General features: G+C 33.8%; 1 protein-coding gene across 4 annotated transcripts in view; it reads left to right on the top strand.

The window, feature by feature from the left end:
- LOC117238703 overlaps positions 1-21,258 on the top strand; it is a 50,310-nt gene that overhangs the window by 20,725 nt on the left and 8,327 nt on the right. For all 4 annotated transcript variants that reach the window (XM_033503830.1, XM_033503828.1, XM_033503827.1 and 1 more), the window contains exon 2: positions 10,681-10,944. In XM_033503830.1, coding sequence (XP_033359721.1) covers positions 10,782-10,944 — 163 coding nt within the window. In that variant the 5' untranslated portion in view covers positions 10,681-10,781. The remainder of the gene's footprint in view (positions 1-10,680; positions 10,945-21,258) is intronic.

Below are 21,258 nucleotides of genomic sequence, written 5' to 3'. Positions count from 1 at the left end.
ATATACGGACATATATTCGCTGATATTATCGCCTCCTTAAGCCCATCTCACATCGCGTCTTTTTTCCCAGGAGGCTTCTAAATAATCAGTTCGGCGGAAACTCGTAACGTTCGCGACCAAATGAATCCTGCGCCTCGGTGTCAGAGGATCCGCACGAGCTCGGTGGGAATTTTTCTCTGAATTAATTCTTAGATAATTAATCTCTCGCAGCCGCTACTAACCGATATATTAGACGGCTAGGAAATTCGTCTGGCGAACGAAACTCAAGGGAACACGACTCGTGCTCGTTTGTTCGATCGCAATTTATTTAGGTCGAGCCGAGAATGCTCGTTTTTCTTCGTGATAACGCGAGATCATTTGCATAAATCTGTTAAAACGACCGATCCATAGATTTTCGTTACAACATATCTTGAATTTATGTAGGTTTTCATTAGCTCGCTGTTTTATGGTGTTCTTCGCTGCGAGAATGGACATTGAAAATTGGTATTTAGTGCATTAATATCATGTCTAAAATACGAAACATTATTGTTGAGACACTAAAACATCAAAAGTTGAAACATTACACGCAATTTATATTTAGCGATATGTACATCGTTTTGTGTAATTTGAAATTCAAGTTAATTCTCTGAAATTAAAGTTTTCTTGGTAGAAGCATATCTTCTTTCTTTCAATGTACCAAGGTTACAGATGTTTGGTTTTTAACCTATGTCATGAATGTGACGAATGAAATGAAAATAAATGGCGAAGAAAATCAAAAGGAACGAATACAAAGGATCGATGGATCACGCTCATTTCATCGACATTTACGTGCGACTTCATGTCTCGCTATTCGCTCTTTTATTCTTTTTTCCTTTTTTTGCACCGTACCTGTTGCCAACCGTTCTAAAGATGTTTATATTCATAGCGATGCTTTTTAAAGGCCTTCCACGATTTTCTGCGAAAGATAATAAATATATCTTCTTATATCAGGAGTAAAAAATTCGTTGTCTTGTACGTTTTCTGATACAATAATTGTTGGAAAATATATATGTTGTCTTCCGTTGGTATTATAAACAAGACTTTATCTTGCTTTTTGCACGAACCTGCACGCGTTTGCGTGCACTGCGTACATGTCGCTGGACAAACCACAATCGACCATTTTAATCGAGCAACACGAACAAGTCTGTTCACGAAGGCAGAAGTTCTTTGACGATAAAGCAGCAGCTGAAAACGGTATTAATAACTACTATAAATTTTGTCCTACTATAAATTTTGAAATTAATGTAGAATGATTGTTAATGAGAAATATTTATTTTGCGTGAGAGAAATTGAAGATGTTGAAGATAAAAATAACAATTTTGGCTAAGAAACGATAAAATATAAATAATACAAAATATAATACTGGTAGAAAAAATTAAAAATCGTATGCGCGGGAACATTTAGTCTGAGAAAATAAATATACCAATAAGTTAAACATCATATTCACCGTGGTATCTATTTACATGCGATTTTGAATTTTGCGCTGAAGATTGCCATTTTGTATGACACCATTACTCTTCTCCTATTAATGAAGCCATCAAAATGTTTCTATATATAAATTTATCTTAATTACTTAAACGCAATAACCTTCTTTACTTTCTTACAGTTCTCTACAATGCTTTACAGTTCATCGATGTATATGCTTGACGACAGTTACAAAAAAAATAGATATAGGTTCCGTAATGGTCCTTTTCTTTGCCGACAGATAACGCAGTTTTGTCATCGTTGTTCCGTTTTCTGTACTAGAAACGTGCGATTTTGAGCGTTAAGAGGTTCGGCCGAGTCATCATTTGACCATTTTTATCTTCTTAACAGATTTGGTATCGGTTAAAATAAGCGGAAATTCGATGAAACGTTGGGGAAAATTCTCGACAATCTGATAGGCCGTTTCCTGAATTTCTGTCCGGTTTGTGGATTCGAGCGTCGCAGGTTGTAAGCTTTCTGCCCTTGAGGACTCGCCGAAGCAAATAAGTCTGCGCGAAAACGAGACGTTATTGGAGTTGCTCGTGGCCGTGGGCTTACGATGATTCGGTACGTTACACCGCTCCAAATAATTAGAGGATCTCGTCTCTGAAAGATGCACTAATTGTGACATGAGTGAGTTGCCGTGAGGTAGAAGTTGAAGTTCGTGCTTTCATTTCAATTTTTTGATATTGCCTGATATTTTCTGATGTTTCTCCTTTTTCATCTTCTAGATTTTTCTTAATGATATACAGCGCTTTTATTTTTCTTTTCAATTGAATTTAATGTGAGTGTACAGATAAATTTAATGACTTATGATTCCTCGCTTTTGCTACATGTGATTTACGGTCATCGTTCTCTTTAATTTTCACTTGTGATACTTAAATTATATTTTGGCAGAAATAAGCGAATATCCGGATACTTTTGAGCGATAGTGTACGATCGACCAAGAATATATAAATGTTTCGAATTCATGAAAAGGTGTTTCAACGCTCCAACCTGCTTCATAAAGCGGTAGGTATTTCACTATCCTACGTGCTTAATAAAAAAGCATTCAACATTTTAACTTGCTATGTCGTTAAGTTTCCGCTAAAATTAACACCATTCACATTCGATAAATTTCAGTTTCTTTTAATATTCATCAGAATTTCCATCTGAATGCCATTTCTCCTACAAATTAAAGACACTCGTTTATAATAATTTTTGCGTTACGAATATATATGATGTCACCATTTACGCAGGTCGTCGTCCGTGAAATTTTGTTAAACCTCGACGCGTCTTCCGCGAATACTCTTCAAATAGTCGGAGTTATCGTAACGAGCATTAAATCTCGACGCGTGTTAGAGACTCGAGTGCTCGTTAGTTCCTGTTCTCCGACGTGCGTGGTCGCGCGAGCCGTTTCGCAGTCTTTTTGCTCGGTCGAATCGAACGAGCTCATTTTCCAATGAGAAATTCACCGTTCAGGAACGAAACGGTAGTCCGTGGCACGTTTCACGATAAACTATTACCGTAACGAACGCGTCTTGTACCTACACGCTTCGTCTTTCTTCACGCTGGCCAATATATAGAGCTTCCAATGAATATCGAAGACGTTCTTTCTAGAAGGATTTTATTCGGTCGAGCGAGGGAAGAAAGCGAATCATGGAATTGAAATGGTAAACGATCTAAGCGTCAGAGGTGAAGCTTTCCAATAGAAACAAAGAAACGCGTTAATTTTGCCAGTTACGTCGTTTATCATTTGAACGCTGCGGACTTGCAGCGTTTATCACCTTTGCAAATGTAAAAGAAGAATAAATGCTGAGGAATATGTTGGAATTAATAAAATTAAATAATAAAAATAGGTAATAATATAACATAAACATAGTAATAATAATAGAGACAACAAAATTAGATAGATTTATTTATTATTGTATTATACTTTTAATTTTGTAAACAATTAAGTGATTAAATAATGTTTGCAATGTTACCAAGCTATTAATGTTGTTACAGAGGGATGAATTTATTAAGGTTAGAAAAGGGCGATTGTTATTCCTTTTGTCTTGTTTCGTCGAGAAAAATAATGTTTCTTCTCTTGAATTAAAATTATGCATAAAAGGCTTTCATACATTCAGTGACATTTATTCGTACAAGATTCATTATATCTTTTGAAATTATGCTTGAATTAAAGAAAAGCTAAATATACATATAATGCGAATATAATGTATGCCTACCAACATCCTTCAAGAGTTTAAAATGCTAAAATATAACTGGATATTAAAAGGAACCTGTGCTTTTAACTTAAATACATACTTCAGCTTCAAAAGACCTCTCCACTATATAAAATTGTTTAGTATGTAGTTTAATAATTAAATTGCCCAATTACACGTTCTTGAGAGGAGCGTACAAATTTTCTCATTTTATCTCAGAAATAAAAGAAATGGTTTGTATATATGAATATTGTTTATATATATTTATATATATTTTAAAAAGTAATTTCACTTTTTTGATATCTATGAAGAAGATCGCTGCATTTAATTTATCAAACTGTCGTATAAATTAAAATTATTCATAAAAAAGCTTTCATATGAGTTATTCACAATAACGTTAATTATATCTTTTGAAATTAAGCTTGAATTAAAGGAAATCTAAATATACATATAACGTGTATATGATGTATATCTACCAAAATTCTTCATAAGGTTAAAATACTAGAATATAACAGAATGTTAGAAAGTATTTCTACTGTCAATCTGAATATACATTTAAATTTCAAAAGCTCTTTGCTATACAAAATTGTTTAATGTGTAATTTAATCATTAAATTGTCCAATTACACGTTCTTAAAAGGAGCATACAAATTTCATCTGAGAAATAAAAAAAGAATGGTTCGTATATATCTTTTCAAAATGATTATGATTTTATCGAATATCGCCGTGTTCGAATTGTCAAACGATTAGATTCAGTAATCCGTTTGTTATTCTTTTCTGTATTTGTTTTGCATTTTCCTTGCTTCGTTTCATTTTTGTACTGCCGAGTTCTTGGAAAGGATGCTGCGATTACAAACAGAGTTTTCTCACGTTCATGGATAAAGTGGAATTTATGTTTGGCGACGAAGGTCTCCGCTATCATGTTATGACGATGTCAGAGTCAAAGGAAAAGCTTTCACGATGCAAGAACACGATAGAGGCCTTTGAGGGACAAAATTAGCGATCCTCATATTTACATGCGTACACGTATATCAAACGAGAGTTACACGTGTGTTTAAAATGTCATCGATCAGAGAGACATATATTCTTGAAAGCTTCATTTTATGGAGATCCCCAAGTAGAAAAAATACAAAACTTTAGGGTAGTTTCGTAATTATGAGAGGCAGTGCATTATAAATATATATTTTAATATATCCTGTATATTTTGTTACCTTTAACATTCTTGTAAATGCATAAACATTTCCAGTCTGTTATGGTTAATTCAAATAAATGTAAGAAGTTCTTTTTTCCTAGTAGTCATTGGTAATTGGTATTTAATGGTAATTACAAACTGTTACTGATACTTTTGCTATGAAAGAGCGTACTATCTCATCAATGGTCATTAATATCTCAAATATTCATGAATTTAATGGGAATTGTGTTTGCTCTGTTTTTTTTTGCTTTCCCACTTTAATCGATAGATATAATTTGAAATGGAAACAATAAAAAACATTCTGTCCATTCGTTTTTTAGAAGAGTAAAGAGTATATTTGATCGAATTTCTAGGTTTCACAATTTCGAAGACATTTAACTCGAAAAACTGGTTTTAAGCCGACACACGTAAACTTTCAATTCGTGTCTGTGTCTAAAAATACACTGCTTAGCATCGCAATTATCGAAGACCTTGTGAGTTATATTAACATACCTTTTTCGTTTCGAAATGCTGGTAACAAATTTTGTTACTGAACCTTTAGCTGCAATGGTAGGGAAGTAATTAATTAGATTAAAAAATAAGAGAAGGTAAAGCAGGCTTCAGAGAAGGAAAATTATGGCTTATTAAAGTATGTACTTTGAATATATGTCTTTGAATATGAAAGGGTTTATAATCTCCTTGAGTAATTTTCAATCTAAATATTAGTTGTTTGGCAGTTAAAAGATTCGAATTGCAACAACAGACACAAACTTTGTAAGATTTAATTAAACTACCAAATATTCATTTAAGTTATCTTTGCTTCACGATGTAATTTTTTCAAGACAAATTTTTCTTTCAATAGTACGCTAATACATATAATAGTATAGACTACAGTACACTCAGATGTGGAAAAATAAAGGATATACCAAATCACCACTTTGCACAATTAGTAATTATAGTATAATACACTTTTCAATCCTCTATCTCCTTGAACATTTTATATTAAATATTCTAGAAAATAGGTACCGTTCTTTGTACATTTTATGTACCTTTTCTAATCATGTGTATAAAAACCACAGTCTAGTTATATCTGGAAGTAATTACTTTCATTTCAAATAAAAATATCCCGAATGCAACGAAGTCTTGAAATTCCTGACGACGGCAGAAAAGGTTTGGCGTAAAAGTGTTATCAGATGGAAACTTTATCGAAGACAATTCCACTGTCACTCCACGTACTTCCTCTATCAGATAATGTCTACCTGGACATTTCGCCTAGAACAGCTGACAGATAACGCGTCGCTAATGTTTGAGAAATCGGTTTTCGAGCGAGCACACGCTGTTACGAACAGATGTTGTTGGTACTGGTGGTTCGACGTGCCAGAGGCGATCTCATTTATATTCCTCCGGGCATTTCTCAGCGTACGATAATATTCGCCAGTTAAACAATGTGGTACCCCCTTCTTCTCTGGTCGATACGCAATTTTGTAGAACGACCGGGTCGCGAGGGTGATTCATCGGCCGCTGTTTATCTTCCAGCCTTTATCCTAGACTGCATGTCTCTTTTCCGTGGCCTCTGTCAGTGTGCAAAGCCGTAAAGACAGACTTACTTACTTGGCAGGCGTAAACTCGGTTCGATCTGTGGCTCTGGTGCCATTCCACGAAACAACAGAGTTTCCAACGAATTGATAACTTGTTCCTCCTAGCCAGATAGGCGGCCAAGCTGACGCTATCGGTTCACGATGACTTGCTTGACTTTGATTTTACTAACGAGCGAGGGGCTTACTGGTAAACTGCATTCTTTTTTAGAAAAAAGAGATAAACATACAGGAAACGATGTACAGGGTATTTCAGTATTTATTTATCAGCTAGATTCTGTTGAATTATCTGGCTATAAATTCGAAGAAAATGTTATACAGACATACACAGAAACGTTCCGGAATTTCTTTATTAAACCGAGAATATTTATGCAAGTTGATATTTTCATGAGGATAATTCAAACAAAAATGGAATTTAGGAAACAAATGGAATTAGGTTGTCATTGCCATTGTTATGAGACGCTATCATGATTATGTTGGTAAAGTTCGAAACAATAAGAATTATGAGACATTCGATATAAATAATAATTTTCAGAAATTACAAGGTTAATGAAACAGTTAATTATTGTTGAAAATGACAACGTGAGTTCGTGCTCGCCACCCATATGCAGATGCGTTAGTTATAAGAAATAATAACTAGAAGATAATCCTATTTACAATCGATAGATTTAATCGATAGGCTTAAGATGCTTTTTTATTTTTATCCTTAGCTTTTGTAAACGCGTGCAATAAAGGTTTTTTTGGCTCACAACGGTGTGATAGATTTATCCATTCAATAAAATAATAACTATTCTGATCCTACCTCTGAGTATAGAAATAACAACAATTATCCATTATAATAACAAACCTGTATATTTAGTGTGATCGTTATCAAACGTTTGTGAATGAATATAGTAACGGATTTTAATTATTAACGTAGGTAAACTGAATCGTTAATAGCTAAGCCTTGCTATGGACTATTCAGTTTATCTATGGTGGCTGAATGTTTGATAGCATATAGAGTTTCCTATTAATTACTTCTAATTTTCTAATTCTTTGTTGTTGGAATTTTCTTCAAATCGTAATTTATTTACTTCGTTTTAAAAATTAGGATAGAATGGATCTTGTACTTTGAAGAAGAGAAAGCAAGCAATGTTCGTTTTTCGTGCTTTTCCATTTCATAAGACATTTTGTTTGTGAGAACAGGGACTGCAGAACTATCAAATCATAGTGATAATAATATCTCAAATATCTCCATAAGATAACGCTAAAGATTTGGTGTACCGGTGAGAAGCAGGAAATATCACACAAAACACGGATATAATTAAATGTAAAATAATTGATATTTTATTAATCATTCTGTTTTATGACGTTTAATCAAGGTACATATAGGTTTCGTATTATTAACAATACAGTTGAATCGAATTTTGTTTTCTTTTGAGACAGATCAAAGTATCGAAATTTAATTTTTTCCAATAAAGCTATTTTGTGAAATTCCTTACTTTATCCCTTCACTTTTCAATTATCTTTTTACTAGTTTACTTCAAGCTAATTGCTATTTTTTTACGGTTTTTATTCTAAATTGCACATCCGTTGCTTTTATATCGATTGTCATTACCGTCGTCGAAATAACACGCTTTACTATGGAATGATAATATTTCTCGTTGGATGATAAACGAGCTCGCGCTGGCCATCGTTCGAGTCATTCGACTTTGATTCCGTGCTCGCGAGTCCCTTATGACTTTATTCGTCCGTGTCATTTACGAGATTGCATGCCGCTACCGAGAAATCGTCGCTTCCAGGAGTCTTTCCGTACAAAACCGATGGCAAGGCGACGAGAGGGAATTTTCAGTGCGATCGGTAATGATCATTGCGATGGAATTTTTGCGCGTAGCCGAGGATCTCAAAGAAAATAAATGACTCGTGAGTCAGACAGTTGTAACGGTGTGTGTCGCAAACTGGCATGGAAAAATTGGCGGCGATAAAACAAATTGTCAGTTTCTTTCGCCTGTCTGATGCTGTTGCGTTTTCAAGATGTGACGAATTGAGATTTTGGAGTGCCATTTATGGTCCGCGGTACATACTCACCTGGCAATAACGAATATTCTAATATTTTCTGCTTTTCATGAGTTCGAATAACGGTGACACTCCATTTATCCGAACTCCACTTATTCGAATGAATTAGCGTCTCATTAAGTGGACTCCTGTTGATTGAATCCACTTATTGGAACAAAGTTGTTATTAACGAGCAAAATCAGTGAACTATAAGTAGTAAGTAACATTAGTGGATTATCGATGATTACTGTTAAACTACAGTATTTTTAAATAGTAATTGCGAAACTCCTTACTTTTATGGGATAAATTGAAAAAAGATTAGATTGTTTGCTATGGGTCACTAAGAAAGCTTCAGAAATATATTGAAGTATTTACTATCGATAGTATTTGTTTTATTCTATACAAAATGTCAATGTTTTATTGCGAGCTATAAAATTTCATTTTCTTGTTTCTAAAGGAATAGGCCTTAGATTACATATTGATAAAAAGCTACTCGATCTTTGTTTTTCTAAAAAAAAACCTAATTTAACGTACATTGTAGGTATTTTAGAATCTTTATCATTTATTTATCAGTGGCTTAGATTGTTTGATGGATAGACCAATCGCCTGACAACCTAATGTTTCGTTCTCACATCTCATTTCAACGATCTGATCAACAGATTTTCCTGCTTTCGACATCCCATAAACCATGTATTTACTTTTCGATATCTTTATCTGAATGTTCTTAAGGTAAGGTCATAACGTGTATACGTTAGTTACCACAAAAATATAATCAGATTAAAGAAAAAAAGACAAAATCGATATTTAATTATCCCTTCTATATTTACAGAAAAGAACACTATTGACATAGTAGTCCTTAATCCTCTATTAATTCGTTTTACTTTGAAACGCGATAGAAAGTGTCAGTTAAAGTAACCAAATGTCACGATTTCACAAACGACAAAATAATAATCGTATCTATCTTTTCATGTTTATGAAAGGAATTATTCTACCCATACAATTTAAAATTTTATTTGATCGATTTTTTCTATTTTCATGCGTCAAATCGCTACGATTTATCACATCCACTTCAATTATCTTGCACAACGTATCGTCAAACGATTTATCAAAACGTCGTTAGAACAGTCTTATCTACATCCATGGTGAAAAGCACGAACTAAGAGCTTTTGGAGAATAGTGAACCTGCCTACCATTTTATTTCCTATGGATATCTAATTTTAGTTTTGCTTTACTTTTGGAACGGCCGTCCGATCGCTTTCACCACGTGTGTCATATTTTCCTAGAACAGAACGGTTACACAGCTGAGTAATCTGTTAAGGAGATGCTTCGACATGCTTTCACTTGGTATTGAATTTGATTTACAACCGCTGTTTGAATTGTGCTACGATCGCGACACGGTTCGCACGATTTCGTCTCGAATATTATCCAGTCGCCACCACATACCACGATATTACATTGGTTTATAAATTGTTGATATCACAAATTCATATGTTGCAAGCAAAACTAATCAACTTCACCTTTTGTAAACTCCCCAATTTTGTTATCTCAGCATATGATTAACGGACTACAGATGTTTCCGCGTTTGTGGAAAATTTAAAGATGCCAAGATGTCGTATGTAATATGCAAAAATACATAAAATATTACTCAGGATTATTTTCTCGTTTTAAAATGAAGATTGGATCGATACCTATATTTCTTCTTTTGTGATCTTATAAGCTCATTGATTGTAGATCACTAAAAGTCTGATATTCTTGTTGGTTCATGATAATTTCATCCAGTTCATATCATAAGAAAAATGCATGTTTACAGAAATAGAATGTGATTACTTTAAGAAGATCAAATCAGCGAAGAAAATAAATGGACCAAAGTTGTGTGAACAAAATAATAGAAACAATCGTTGAGTATTTTATGACTTTGAAATCTCGTCGAAAAACGATATTTATTATACAAAAATAAATTGTTTCTTGTTGAATAGGGATTCATATAACAATTTTTCAATATAAATCTACCAACATATGAATACACCGATACCTTCACACTATCATTGACAGTAATTACGTAATAATCTGGTTGTATCGTAATAAAGTCGCTCTTTTTCGTACAATCGGTGACGAAGATTAAATAAAACGAGACGTTTAAGGTTACAAAATTGAAACGGCGTGAATCCACTCGAGCTTGTGCCAATTTTTGATAATTAATCTGTTAATTTTTTCAGCGAGCAAACGGTTACTCGAAAATGGGGTTGAAACGACGACGCAACAAAGCAGAGCACCGATGAAGTGATTAATTCGATCGCGAGTGTGGGTGTAGAAGAAAATGATGACTGCCATGGCCAGATTACCTTGCAAGCAGACTTCGCCTTCGCAACAGCCGCGAGTCAATAATTTTGGGAACAGTCGAAACTCTTACTGGAACATGCAGACCAGGCATCCAGCTCCTCCATACGTCAGGAATCATCAACGACACACTGATCATACCGGTAAGTCGATACGTTATTTATTATTAACGTACCTTTCGCTACACGTGTTGCGCTCTCAGGGTGAAGGTCGGGGCGGTCGCTTTTCACGATCAACCCTTTTTTTTCCCTCCCTTCTTTCCTTTCTTTCAACGTATAATTTAACGCAGGGGAAACTAGATGTATAAAAAGACGCTTTGAAGGAGCAGAGTATTTATATCAGATATAATTCCTTCCTGTTGAATATATGCGTCGACGGCGCCTTTTCCTCCGAGTTATATTGAGACGTCTAACCTTAGTGAAGATATATCCTATTGTGTGTAATATTGAAAGGAACAATATATTTTCTTTTGTATATTCTCGATCAGTAGACCGATCAGAAAGTGAAAACATGTAAAATATTTAAAATGTTACGCCTGTTATAATATTCAATAAGTTGGACAAACTTCAATTCGCAAGTTCAATTTTACGCTGAAGCTTGAATATTAAAAATCTTGCTATTTATCGAAACGAGAACAAGGATAGCGAATACGAAACTAGATATAAACTTAACAAATTAATTTACCAAGTTCTATTGCCGAGAAGAAATAACGGAATTTCTTCTTCTTCTATATTTAGAACCGGGACGCCATCAATTTGATTTCCAGTTTTCGACGCGAGCCCTTGGTTTTCTGACTCTTTGAAGTTAGAGAAGCTAAATTAAATTTGTGTTTGGACGTTATCATTAAGTTAAATCTGCTTTTCGGATCATAATTTTCGTTTGTATTGAAGTTGAGGATAATGGAAATTTTCGGTTGGAAGGACCAGGAAGGATGCTGGAAAGAAGCGTTTTAATTAAAAGTTACTTAACTGGGAATCGATCGCAACACGGACTTTTGCGATTCATAACTCTTCGTTATTTACGCTGCGTGCTGTGCAACCTTCCTACGGGCAACGTTACATCCTTGAACGAACTTCCTATCGAGCGGACCGTTTTATCTTCACCCTTCACCGTTATCGTCATTAATTATCCTTTTTACGGCACGTTCGAACAGCCCGTTCTTTCGTAACGATCTTTGACAAGTTACCAGGTACTCGCAGAAACGTCACAATATCACCTAATATTTGGAACGATGATTTATCGAGCCTCTAGATCGCTTTCTAACGAGTTACGTTTGCCATTTAATTACGCCACTATTTTACCAAAATACGTATTTCTTGAATTAACCAATAGTCTTTAACAACATCGTTATATTTCTATAGTATTATTGCAATTCTCATATTATTCTTCATTCTGTTAGCGTAATTATATTACAATTACGCTTTTTTTTTAACGACATCGTACTTATTTACTATGTAATTCGCGATTATTTTATCGAGATACTTTGTGCAATTTTTAAATGACGGGAAGTCATTGTTGTCAAATTCCTATTTTATTATCGTAACTCCTATGGCAATTTCTGCAATCTTTTATTTTATTACTTTCATCTTATCGCGCTTTGTCATTTTTTCTGACGACATTATGTTTATCATCCAGCGCTTTGACTATTTTACTCCGACATATTTTTCAAATTACCAATGATCTTTCTCATTTTTATGTTTTTATTTTATTGTCACAATTTTTATTTTTATTCTTGCAATTTTTTATATTGCCGTAATTTACACACACACATGAAACGAAATTGTAACAATAACATAGTAATGCCCAATTATTCGATTTCGTAATGTTCCTAATCAAATTTCGTCGCGCTCTACCAATCTCATATTCTGCGCCTGTGTAAAAATTAAAAATAAATAATTGTACTGTTATAATTTCATGTTGGTCTTTGCAATTTTGTTACTTTACCCGTGTAATTTCATCGCGTTCTGTTTCTTTACAATTTGTTATTTCAGTCTCTAGCCGCTTTTTCGTTTCATTACTGTGATTCTGTACACCCTTTCATTATATGGTATTCTGTTATGATAAAACTTCAGTTAACATTTTTACCGTGCACCGAGCAAATTGCGACGAGTGTAATAATTTGTATACGGTAAAAAATATCTACGCGTTGGAAAGTTTCGAAAGGTGAAAACGTGGTAGGAAAAAATAATATCGCGGTGACAAGCTGGTAATTTGCGAAACTTTTCTCATCTTTGTTTCACTGAAAGTTTGGTGTAAAAATGGTAAAAATCCTACAGTTCCGTGACGTTTTCTCGAGATTCTTTAGAGAACGGGTGCACCTTGCAGTTGGACACTTTCATGTCATCGCTGAATCCACAGGAGTGCTTTGAGTTTCTGTCGGCGCATCCTTTTTCTTATCTGTGTTCCGCCACGTTATTATCACAGTCTTCGGTCGTTTCAAAAGAAAATCTGTTACAGTATGTCAAACATATGTCATCGGCTACCATGACTGACGTCAACCTAACAAGCATGTTACCAAGAAGTTCCAAGTCAGTTTCAGTCTCGAATGGAACGAATGACACGAATAACTCGTCGCTTTATGCAAGTCCTTTGACGAAAGAGTTGCAATGATTGGGAAATAATAGAGAGATTGGACTTCAAACAGAGCTTCGAACAGATCTCTTCTACGTTTCTTTCATAGACTGTCAACTATTTCTAAATGAAACATAAGGTATATATGCATTTTTAGATCTGTTAAAACCTAGATTGAAAATAGCAGAAGGTACTTCAAACGAAGTTTGGAATAGTTTCCTGCTACGTTTCTTTTATAAATTTCTAGCTATTTTTAAACTAAACATAAGGCAAGCGTGCATTTTTAAATTTGTTAAAAAATTGATCGGCAAAGGTAGTAATTAAAAGTCTTTATGTTCAATCATTTTCGATCATAATGATATGCAGTTTAAATTTTTAATTACGATTGAGAATGTAACATGTAATTCAGGAATTTTTAATTACAAATTTTCAGATAAGACAAACAGTTCGTATGCGTTTTAATTATTTTGGACTATGAAACAGTGACGTTAAATTACAAATTTTTGTATTGGGATTTATTAAAATTTAAATTAAATATTAAATAATTAAAAGTTATTAAAGTTAAGTAAATAAAAAATGTAAAGTAAAACAAAGTTAAATGAAATAAAAAATTTGTCGATCGAAATTTTTATATTAAAAATATACGGGATGATGTCAAGAAATATAGCAAAATTTAGAGATTTTTAGATTGACATATGATTTAAATTAGAATGACAAGGAAGATACAGGATTTGCTGAGAAAGTTTTAGCACATGCTTGTTTTAACGCAATGCTGTTCAGAACTGCTGCTTCTCAGAGCGAGGCAGCTTCGCCCACTCTTTTCCTCTGCCATAGCACACGACGTTGGTTGATCCATAACATATGCCCAAATACAAACACAATACGACATACGAAGGGAAACAAAACTACATAAAGTCGTGTTCCCACATGAACAGCTATAAGCTAATGCGTTTGAAATTCTTAGAAACATTTAAACATTTCTTTGTATGGTGTATCATCGTTACATGCGGACAATCGTGCGTATAATTTTCGCACGTATTTTTTAAAACATTAAAAAAGATATTTATCGTATATTATATATATATACAATTGGGAACAAAAATAAGTGGACATATAGTGGAATTAAGTTAATCGAGCTACTAGTACTAATATTGTATACTTAAGTTTTATTTATTATAAAGGGTGGTTGGTAACCGGTGGTACAAGCGGAAAGGGGGTGATTCTACGCGAAAAAAGAAGTCGAAAATATAGAATAACATTTTTTTTTTTAAATTTTTCTATCGAGACAACGATCTACAGTGAGATCCGTTATAACGAGACGTGATAAAGTGCACGCGTACCGAGCGAAAATTCAAAGTCGATTTTCTCGAAAACAAAACCTCAAACGAAAAATTTTTATTTTATATTTTCGACTTCTTTTTTCGCGTAGAATCACCCCCTTCCCGCTTGTACCACCAGTTAACAACCACCCTGTATATTCTCGTAATACACAGATTATGTAGTAAATAATTGAAATTCATATTTACGTTTCTATATGAACAGACTGTATTTAACGAAACTTTCGTTATTCAACTATTTTTATCCCCGCTGTATATTCCAAAATAATTTCAACTGAAAAATTGTTGAACCCATCGAGAAGACTGATAAAACGCTGATGAATATATTGAAAAGCTCGATAAATTGTTGCTTGTCGTTATTTACATAAAAATGAACACATTGTTAAGAGCACTGACACGAGCATTTATTTTACATCGCAGCCTTGGAAACACGATTTTCATCCAAAATGACGCGCGTTGAAAAGACCGATGAATTGTCATCGAGCATAGGAAAGGCTGATGGACCGTCATTGTAAAAACGCCAATGGACCAGCATTCTGCACAGAATGACGCTGTCCGTGTCGTTTCGAAGCAATAGAATGAATATTCGTCATGTGTTGCAGATTTAAGAATGAAATCTTTGTGCGAAACGGGTTGAGTGCGGTAAAAAGGCAAATGAATGTAGAAAATCTGCGACGACGTTAGAGGGCATTAGACGAAATGTGCAGAAGTCACGTATTTAGAATGTGAAAACGCCATTCCGGTCGTAAATGGCGTGCACGATTTTGTTGAGTGTTCTGCGTGGCGCAGCGGTTTGCATGAGAACGCGGTTTAAGGGGTTCTACTGGTGGAGAGGACGGTTTTTACCCTTGAAGGGTAGATTATGCGGTCTCGTCGCGGTTAGCGACCGTTGGGCCATTTTTGATTCCGCATGGAAGTTCCATTATATATGGTGTTTCATAAGAAGTTGCTGGTATTAATGGGCTGGCATTTTGAAATTCATCCAGTTGACTACACAATTTTTCGGTAGACGAATGATCTCAGTTTTAAACGAATGTAGGCATATATACGACATAATGAATATTACAAAAATTGAAAATATGTAAATGTTTTAATTTTTGTAATATTCACTTTCGTATCGTGTGATACGGGACATTATCTGTGACATAAAATGGACCATAGCGCAAGATACAATGTATAATTGAATATGTATTTCATTAAAATTACTGTTTCTAGTTCACCAATAAATTTTTTGATAGATATTCCTAGTATTCCAGATTGCAGTATTTAAATTTAAAAGTTCAACAACTATTGTTATTTCCATTGCAAACTAAACGTAGTATGCATAAGGTTTTGTTGTAATCTGTCATATAAAGATACAAATGAAGCTCTTACCTCGCTGTTGCTATGCTAGATTCTATCCACAAAATGCATTGCACTGAAAGCACGTAGTATCCTGTTTGCAACAGACGACAAATGATCGTCGTCAATCGGTCATCTTTGTTATGTCAGAACTGAATTTCACAATTTTCTAATATTGTAATAATCTACTTGGAGCTTGGAGCTACGAATATTTGAGAAATGAGAAATGTAAATGATATCATTCGGTGTAAAGTACCGACAGCAGAACTATTTTTACATAAGTAAGATAAAACGATAAAACTTTTTTTAATACAAAATAATCATATATTTCTGATGATGTATACCACGACATCAAAATAGTTGACGATTGATATGACAGTAGATAATTTCCTGTCGCTAATAATTATGCAATTCAAGGAATACAACTCATAAGAAAAATTAAATTTTATCATTTTATTACTTTACAAAGGAAGAGTTACATTAACATAGATCGTTTCCAAGATTAATAATATATTTCAAACAGAAGTTACAACAAAAAGTAACGAGTTCTATTAGAAAATCAGATTTGTCACAGACATAGCCGTCTATTTATATTTCGATTGCGACTAATTAATTCCCATCGATGCATCTGTATTGGGGGTGCCATATCATTAAAGTGCATTGAATTTAAATTGCCAACAATTCGGCCAATCGATTTCACTCTGCCTGGCTATCGTGATCGAATCGTTGATTGTTTCGAGGCGAGAGTATCAGCTCCCTAAGGCGTGTCAGACGCTTGTCATCAATCATCAGCGTGCGTGGCACGCGAAAACGGGAGAAGCCGCAGATGTCGGACTGCTCGTCATTTAATGCTCGAGCTTGCCATCTCGTCCTCTTCAACGAGACACTTTAACCCGAACGCGCGTGTAAAGTGCGTACACGTGCACCACTGTCGCTCTGCATTGGCGTAACGCGGCAAAAACATCGAACCAGCCAGTAGGTCTGTTAATCCTTTCGCTGTTTGACCTATTCACATTCACAGACACTGTATCTCGCGACGCAATATCGTTCATATGACTCCAGGGACGAGATAACACGCGTATCTGGTTTTCAATATTTAACGACAGGCCTGACTAAAATGTAAAACTTATATTGAAAAAGTCAAAATATGACAGTTATATGTACATATGGCGAATGAAAGAATTTTTCAAATTGATGCGCTATGAATTTTAGTAACTTCTGTACTAAGCATTTTTTATCGTATTAGTAACAGTTATCTATTCTATGGAATGCAATTATATTTATCTTAATACATCATAAATATCGCGTCAACGTTTAAAGAAAAATGAAACAAGACATTTTTGAACGTAGGAGATGTCTTGGTATGAGTTTAGGATCGTTAACCCTTTCACATCCGCGGATGAAATGTCTGGTATGTGAATGAAAAGAAACGCCTCTCGAAGCATAAACGACATCGCGAGATATAGATGCAAAAGGGTTAATCTGTACAACCCATGGGGAGCGTAGAAAATATCAAAGCATTCAATATTCAGTATATTTACAGAATTGGATAAAAAGATCGTTAATGCTTCAAGAGAAATTTTAATACAATTGAAATGAGGGACCACGTATATTCACAATTCGTTGCCCTAGTCCTTCGCTGCTTTAACTTCGTTTCCAAAAAAAATTGTAATTATCCATGTCGTCATATCTCTTATTGGCGTAAAGAACACTAATTCATTGGTAATATGATAGAAATTCTACTTAGAAAGCAATAAATATTCAGTTTTTTTAACTTATGATTCCTTATGATAGTATTATACTCCATAAACTTTAAACTCAGTTTTCTCAGTTTACGGACTATGTAACCTCCGCTAGATAGAACACCTAAGAATTAGAGTGACGATTCCTTGAAAAACTGTAGTAAAATTAAAATCATAAAACAACCCGATATAACAATTAATTATTCAAGGTACCTCAACCATCGTATCTACAAGGTTGAAGGTGGTCAGAGTCTATGATGATTCGAGGTGAAAAATGGATTCCCACTGATAAAAGTTCCTAACGTAATTAGAGTGTCATCGTGAATTATTTATAATGTCCTGGTACAGTACACGGTAGCTTCTTCGATGGCGGCTGCAGAAGATTCTTATGCGTAATTTGTCCTTCGTTTATTTCTGTCGACTATCTAATCTTGTTACTTTCATTCACACAGCGTGGAAACATTTTTTCTCAGGTGGTCACCACGTTAGGTGAAAATATTGTTAACCAGCACGAAAGCTTGCGCGTCTACTTGGCTTCCGGTTCAGTTGCATGTCGTTATCGTTCATCAACACGAACATATCGCTGCAAACCGTTTCCCATTGCTCGGAAAAAAGTGCATCCTCCATTCCATTTACTGTTCTCCATTATGTCGTTGCTGACCCGTTTCGTCACTTTCATTTACGTCTTCCTTTCGTGGCACGATCGATCGACGAAAGCAACGATGCGTGCAGCCATCACTTTTCGAATTGTTTACGTATGTATGTTAAAATCAGGAACCTGCAACAATTGGAATACTAAGTGAAACGCTAAATCATTGTATAGCCTGTACAGTGTATGTTATTTAAAGAGTAAAGAAAGAAAGTAGTATAACTGATAAAATCACTAATTTAATCTTGCTGCGTTGTTTCGGTCAATTCCTACCCCTTTGTATCTTTCCAAGCTTGAAAAATATCTGAAATTCGAATGAAAATTAAAATAGAAATGTTTTTGTTCCTTTGCTGTAATGAGAACAAAGTTGAGATATCAAAATTTCAAGATCGTAGCCGGGTTAGAAAATATGAAAGAGAAGTGGAAAAGTGTAGGTAAAATTAAACTCTGATAGAAAAATCTGTTTTCCAACGTTAAAACGTGTTTTCATAGGCACTCATAAAGATGTGGAAATTGAAGATAAAGTCCTCTAGGATCTACGTTTTAATATATCCTTTCCTCTATTTATCTCGTCTTTAGAAAAAATCCATCTTGTACCCCTTTCCTACCGAATCCCTCGTATGCATGCAAACATAGAAATAAAAATTTCTTCGAATAGAAATATACGATTTTTGTCATTTCCTCGGAGGTAGTGTTTCAAAAATAAAATATCGAAAAATCAGTATTTTGTATTAATTCTGTATGAATATTTTTTCAATATATTTTCAGAATAAAATAAAGTGCAAATAAAATAAAAACTACAATTGTTCTGTAAACAGTATTACCATTTTATGCTAAAAAAAGTGTACTTATTTTTATATATATATATATACACGTTATTTACTTGTCACGTGTCGTTATTTTTTACGTGGAGAACGATTAGCATAAATTTCACGATTTTTATTCGTTCCATTTCCCAAACTACTGACTCGACTGTATTTTTTCTTCATTGTTTGCGGTGGGTCGTTACCACAATAGGATATGCTTGTGGCTATTCGGAAATTATGTTAAAGTGAAACTATTGACAACGCTGCCTGCATTCATAATATTTTGCGAGGTTTTTGAAATAGGTATTACAGTTCGATTCACAGGTGAAATGCTTCCTCTCTCCACGATTTCAGTCGACGCTTGTACGTTGAATTTACGCTTGTGGTTTGTTATATAATGTTAACTTTAGTAATTCACGTTGCATCACCTTCAGTTTAGTATATACTCGTACTATTACATAGGTTCTCGCTATTTGTATAATATTGTTATATCATAACAATGAGAATATATATAGTGTAAATATTATTACATTATTCATAGCAAACGATAAACTTAAATTATAACTTGGCAAACGATAACTTAAATTGTTTATTAATTTAGTACCTTAAATTATAGGATATCTTTTTACTGCTTGTAATTTCATAATACTCGAGGTTACCGTTGTTATATAATATTAATAAAATGTGTCAATACTTTACCTCAAGTATATTTTTTTTCACATAGTTGTGATATACCTTCGAGAAAACGCATAAGCGCTGAAGGAATATTTGCAATATCACATTGCAGGTGAAAAAGACGGGTGTACCTGGTTACAGATAGCTTCCATGCATATTTCACATTCTTGAGAAACCTTTAAAAGGAAAATAGAATATGAATAATCGTATAACTAATTCACTTTTCGTTTCTTTATGAATAAGTTAGTTACTAGCTATTATAAATTTTTCATCTTAAGTAAACATTTTAAATGTAATCATTGGATATCACTTTTATTGTACGAATCATTTAACATACTCTTTGCTTTATGTATCTGTGGATATATATATATATATATATATATATATATATATATAAGTACACTCCTCGTCAAAAAGATAACTTAGGTGTGTTATCTTTAAAATTTCTCAATGACGCATGCAAAGTTTTTCGTCTGTAACGTATAATATCTAAACGTTATGAGCTCAGGATATGCGGTTCGTTGAAAATAATTAAAAATATTATAAGTCGACGTCTATGGATAGGCAGGTCAATGTGTGTAGCGTTTCCTTGTACAGCTGAATATTATACGTTCTGATGAAGGATGAATGCTACCATGATTTCTGCAGAAAAATATGATTTACAAATTATATGCTAGAGCATAAATCATGATTTCATACAAGTTTTTATTTATATCCGTTGGGTTATTTTCGATCAAACCGTAGTTTTACATCGTTAAAAAAATTTCTTAATTTCGAAGAAAATATTACAGAATCTTTATTGATATACGTGATTTTTCGTTTCGGTTATGTGATAATGATCTCCTTAAAATATCAAAAGTCTTTTCTCCGTTGAAATTAAAGAGATATTGAGATATAAAAAAGTCGAATACCGCAGGTTCAAATAATAATTTCTAGATGAAGACATTTTCGTAAGTTTGAAAAAGATTGAATTTGTAAAAACTCTTTCTCTAAAAGATATCATGGATTGGAATAAAATATATTTTATATAAATACAAATTTTTACGAACACTATATGGATACAGGTCAATAATTTGGTTGAAATAATCTTGCAGAATTTAAAATAATTAATAGAATTAGTAGAAGGACTTTAATATTATATTTCTGTTAATGCGTTAATTCTGTATTTCAGATTTTGTCTTCATTATTTTCACTAATGATGCTTTTCTTACGATAAATTGCCCCTAAAACTGGCTAATTAGACTGGAATTGCGTGTACTCATCGTACATTGTTCAAGAGTCATTTCCGTTGCGAATATTTGCGAAACCGGTTTAAGAAAAAATAAACACAGTTATA

This window comes from Bombus vosnesenskii, unplaced genomic scaffold (genome assembly GCF_011952255.1).
Source record: "Bombus vosnesenskii isolate JDL3184/JDL3185 unplaced genomic scaffold, Bvos_JDL3184-5_v1.1 scf7180000013605, whole genome shotgun sequence".
Classification (NCBI taxonomy): Eukaryota; Metazoa; Arthropoda; class Insecta; order Hymenoptera; family Apidae; genus Bombus; species Bombus vosnesenskii.
This window is presented reverse-complemented; position numbering and strand designations above follow the sequence as displayed.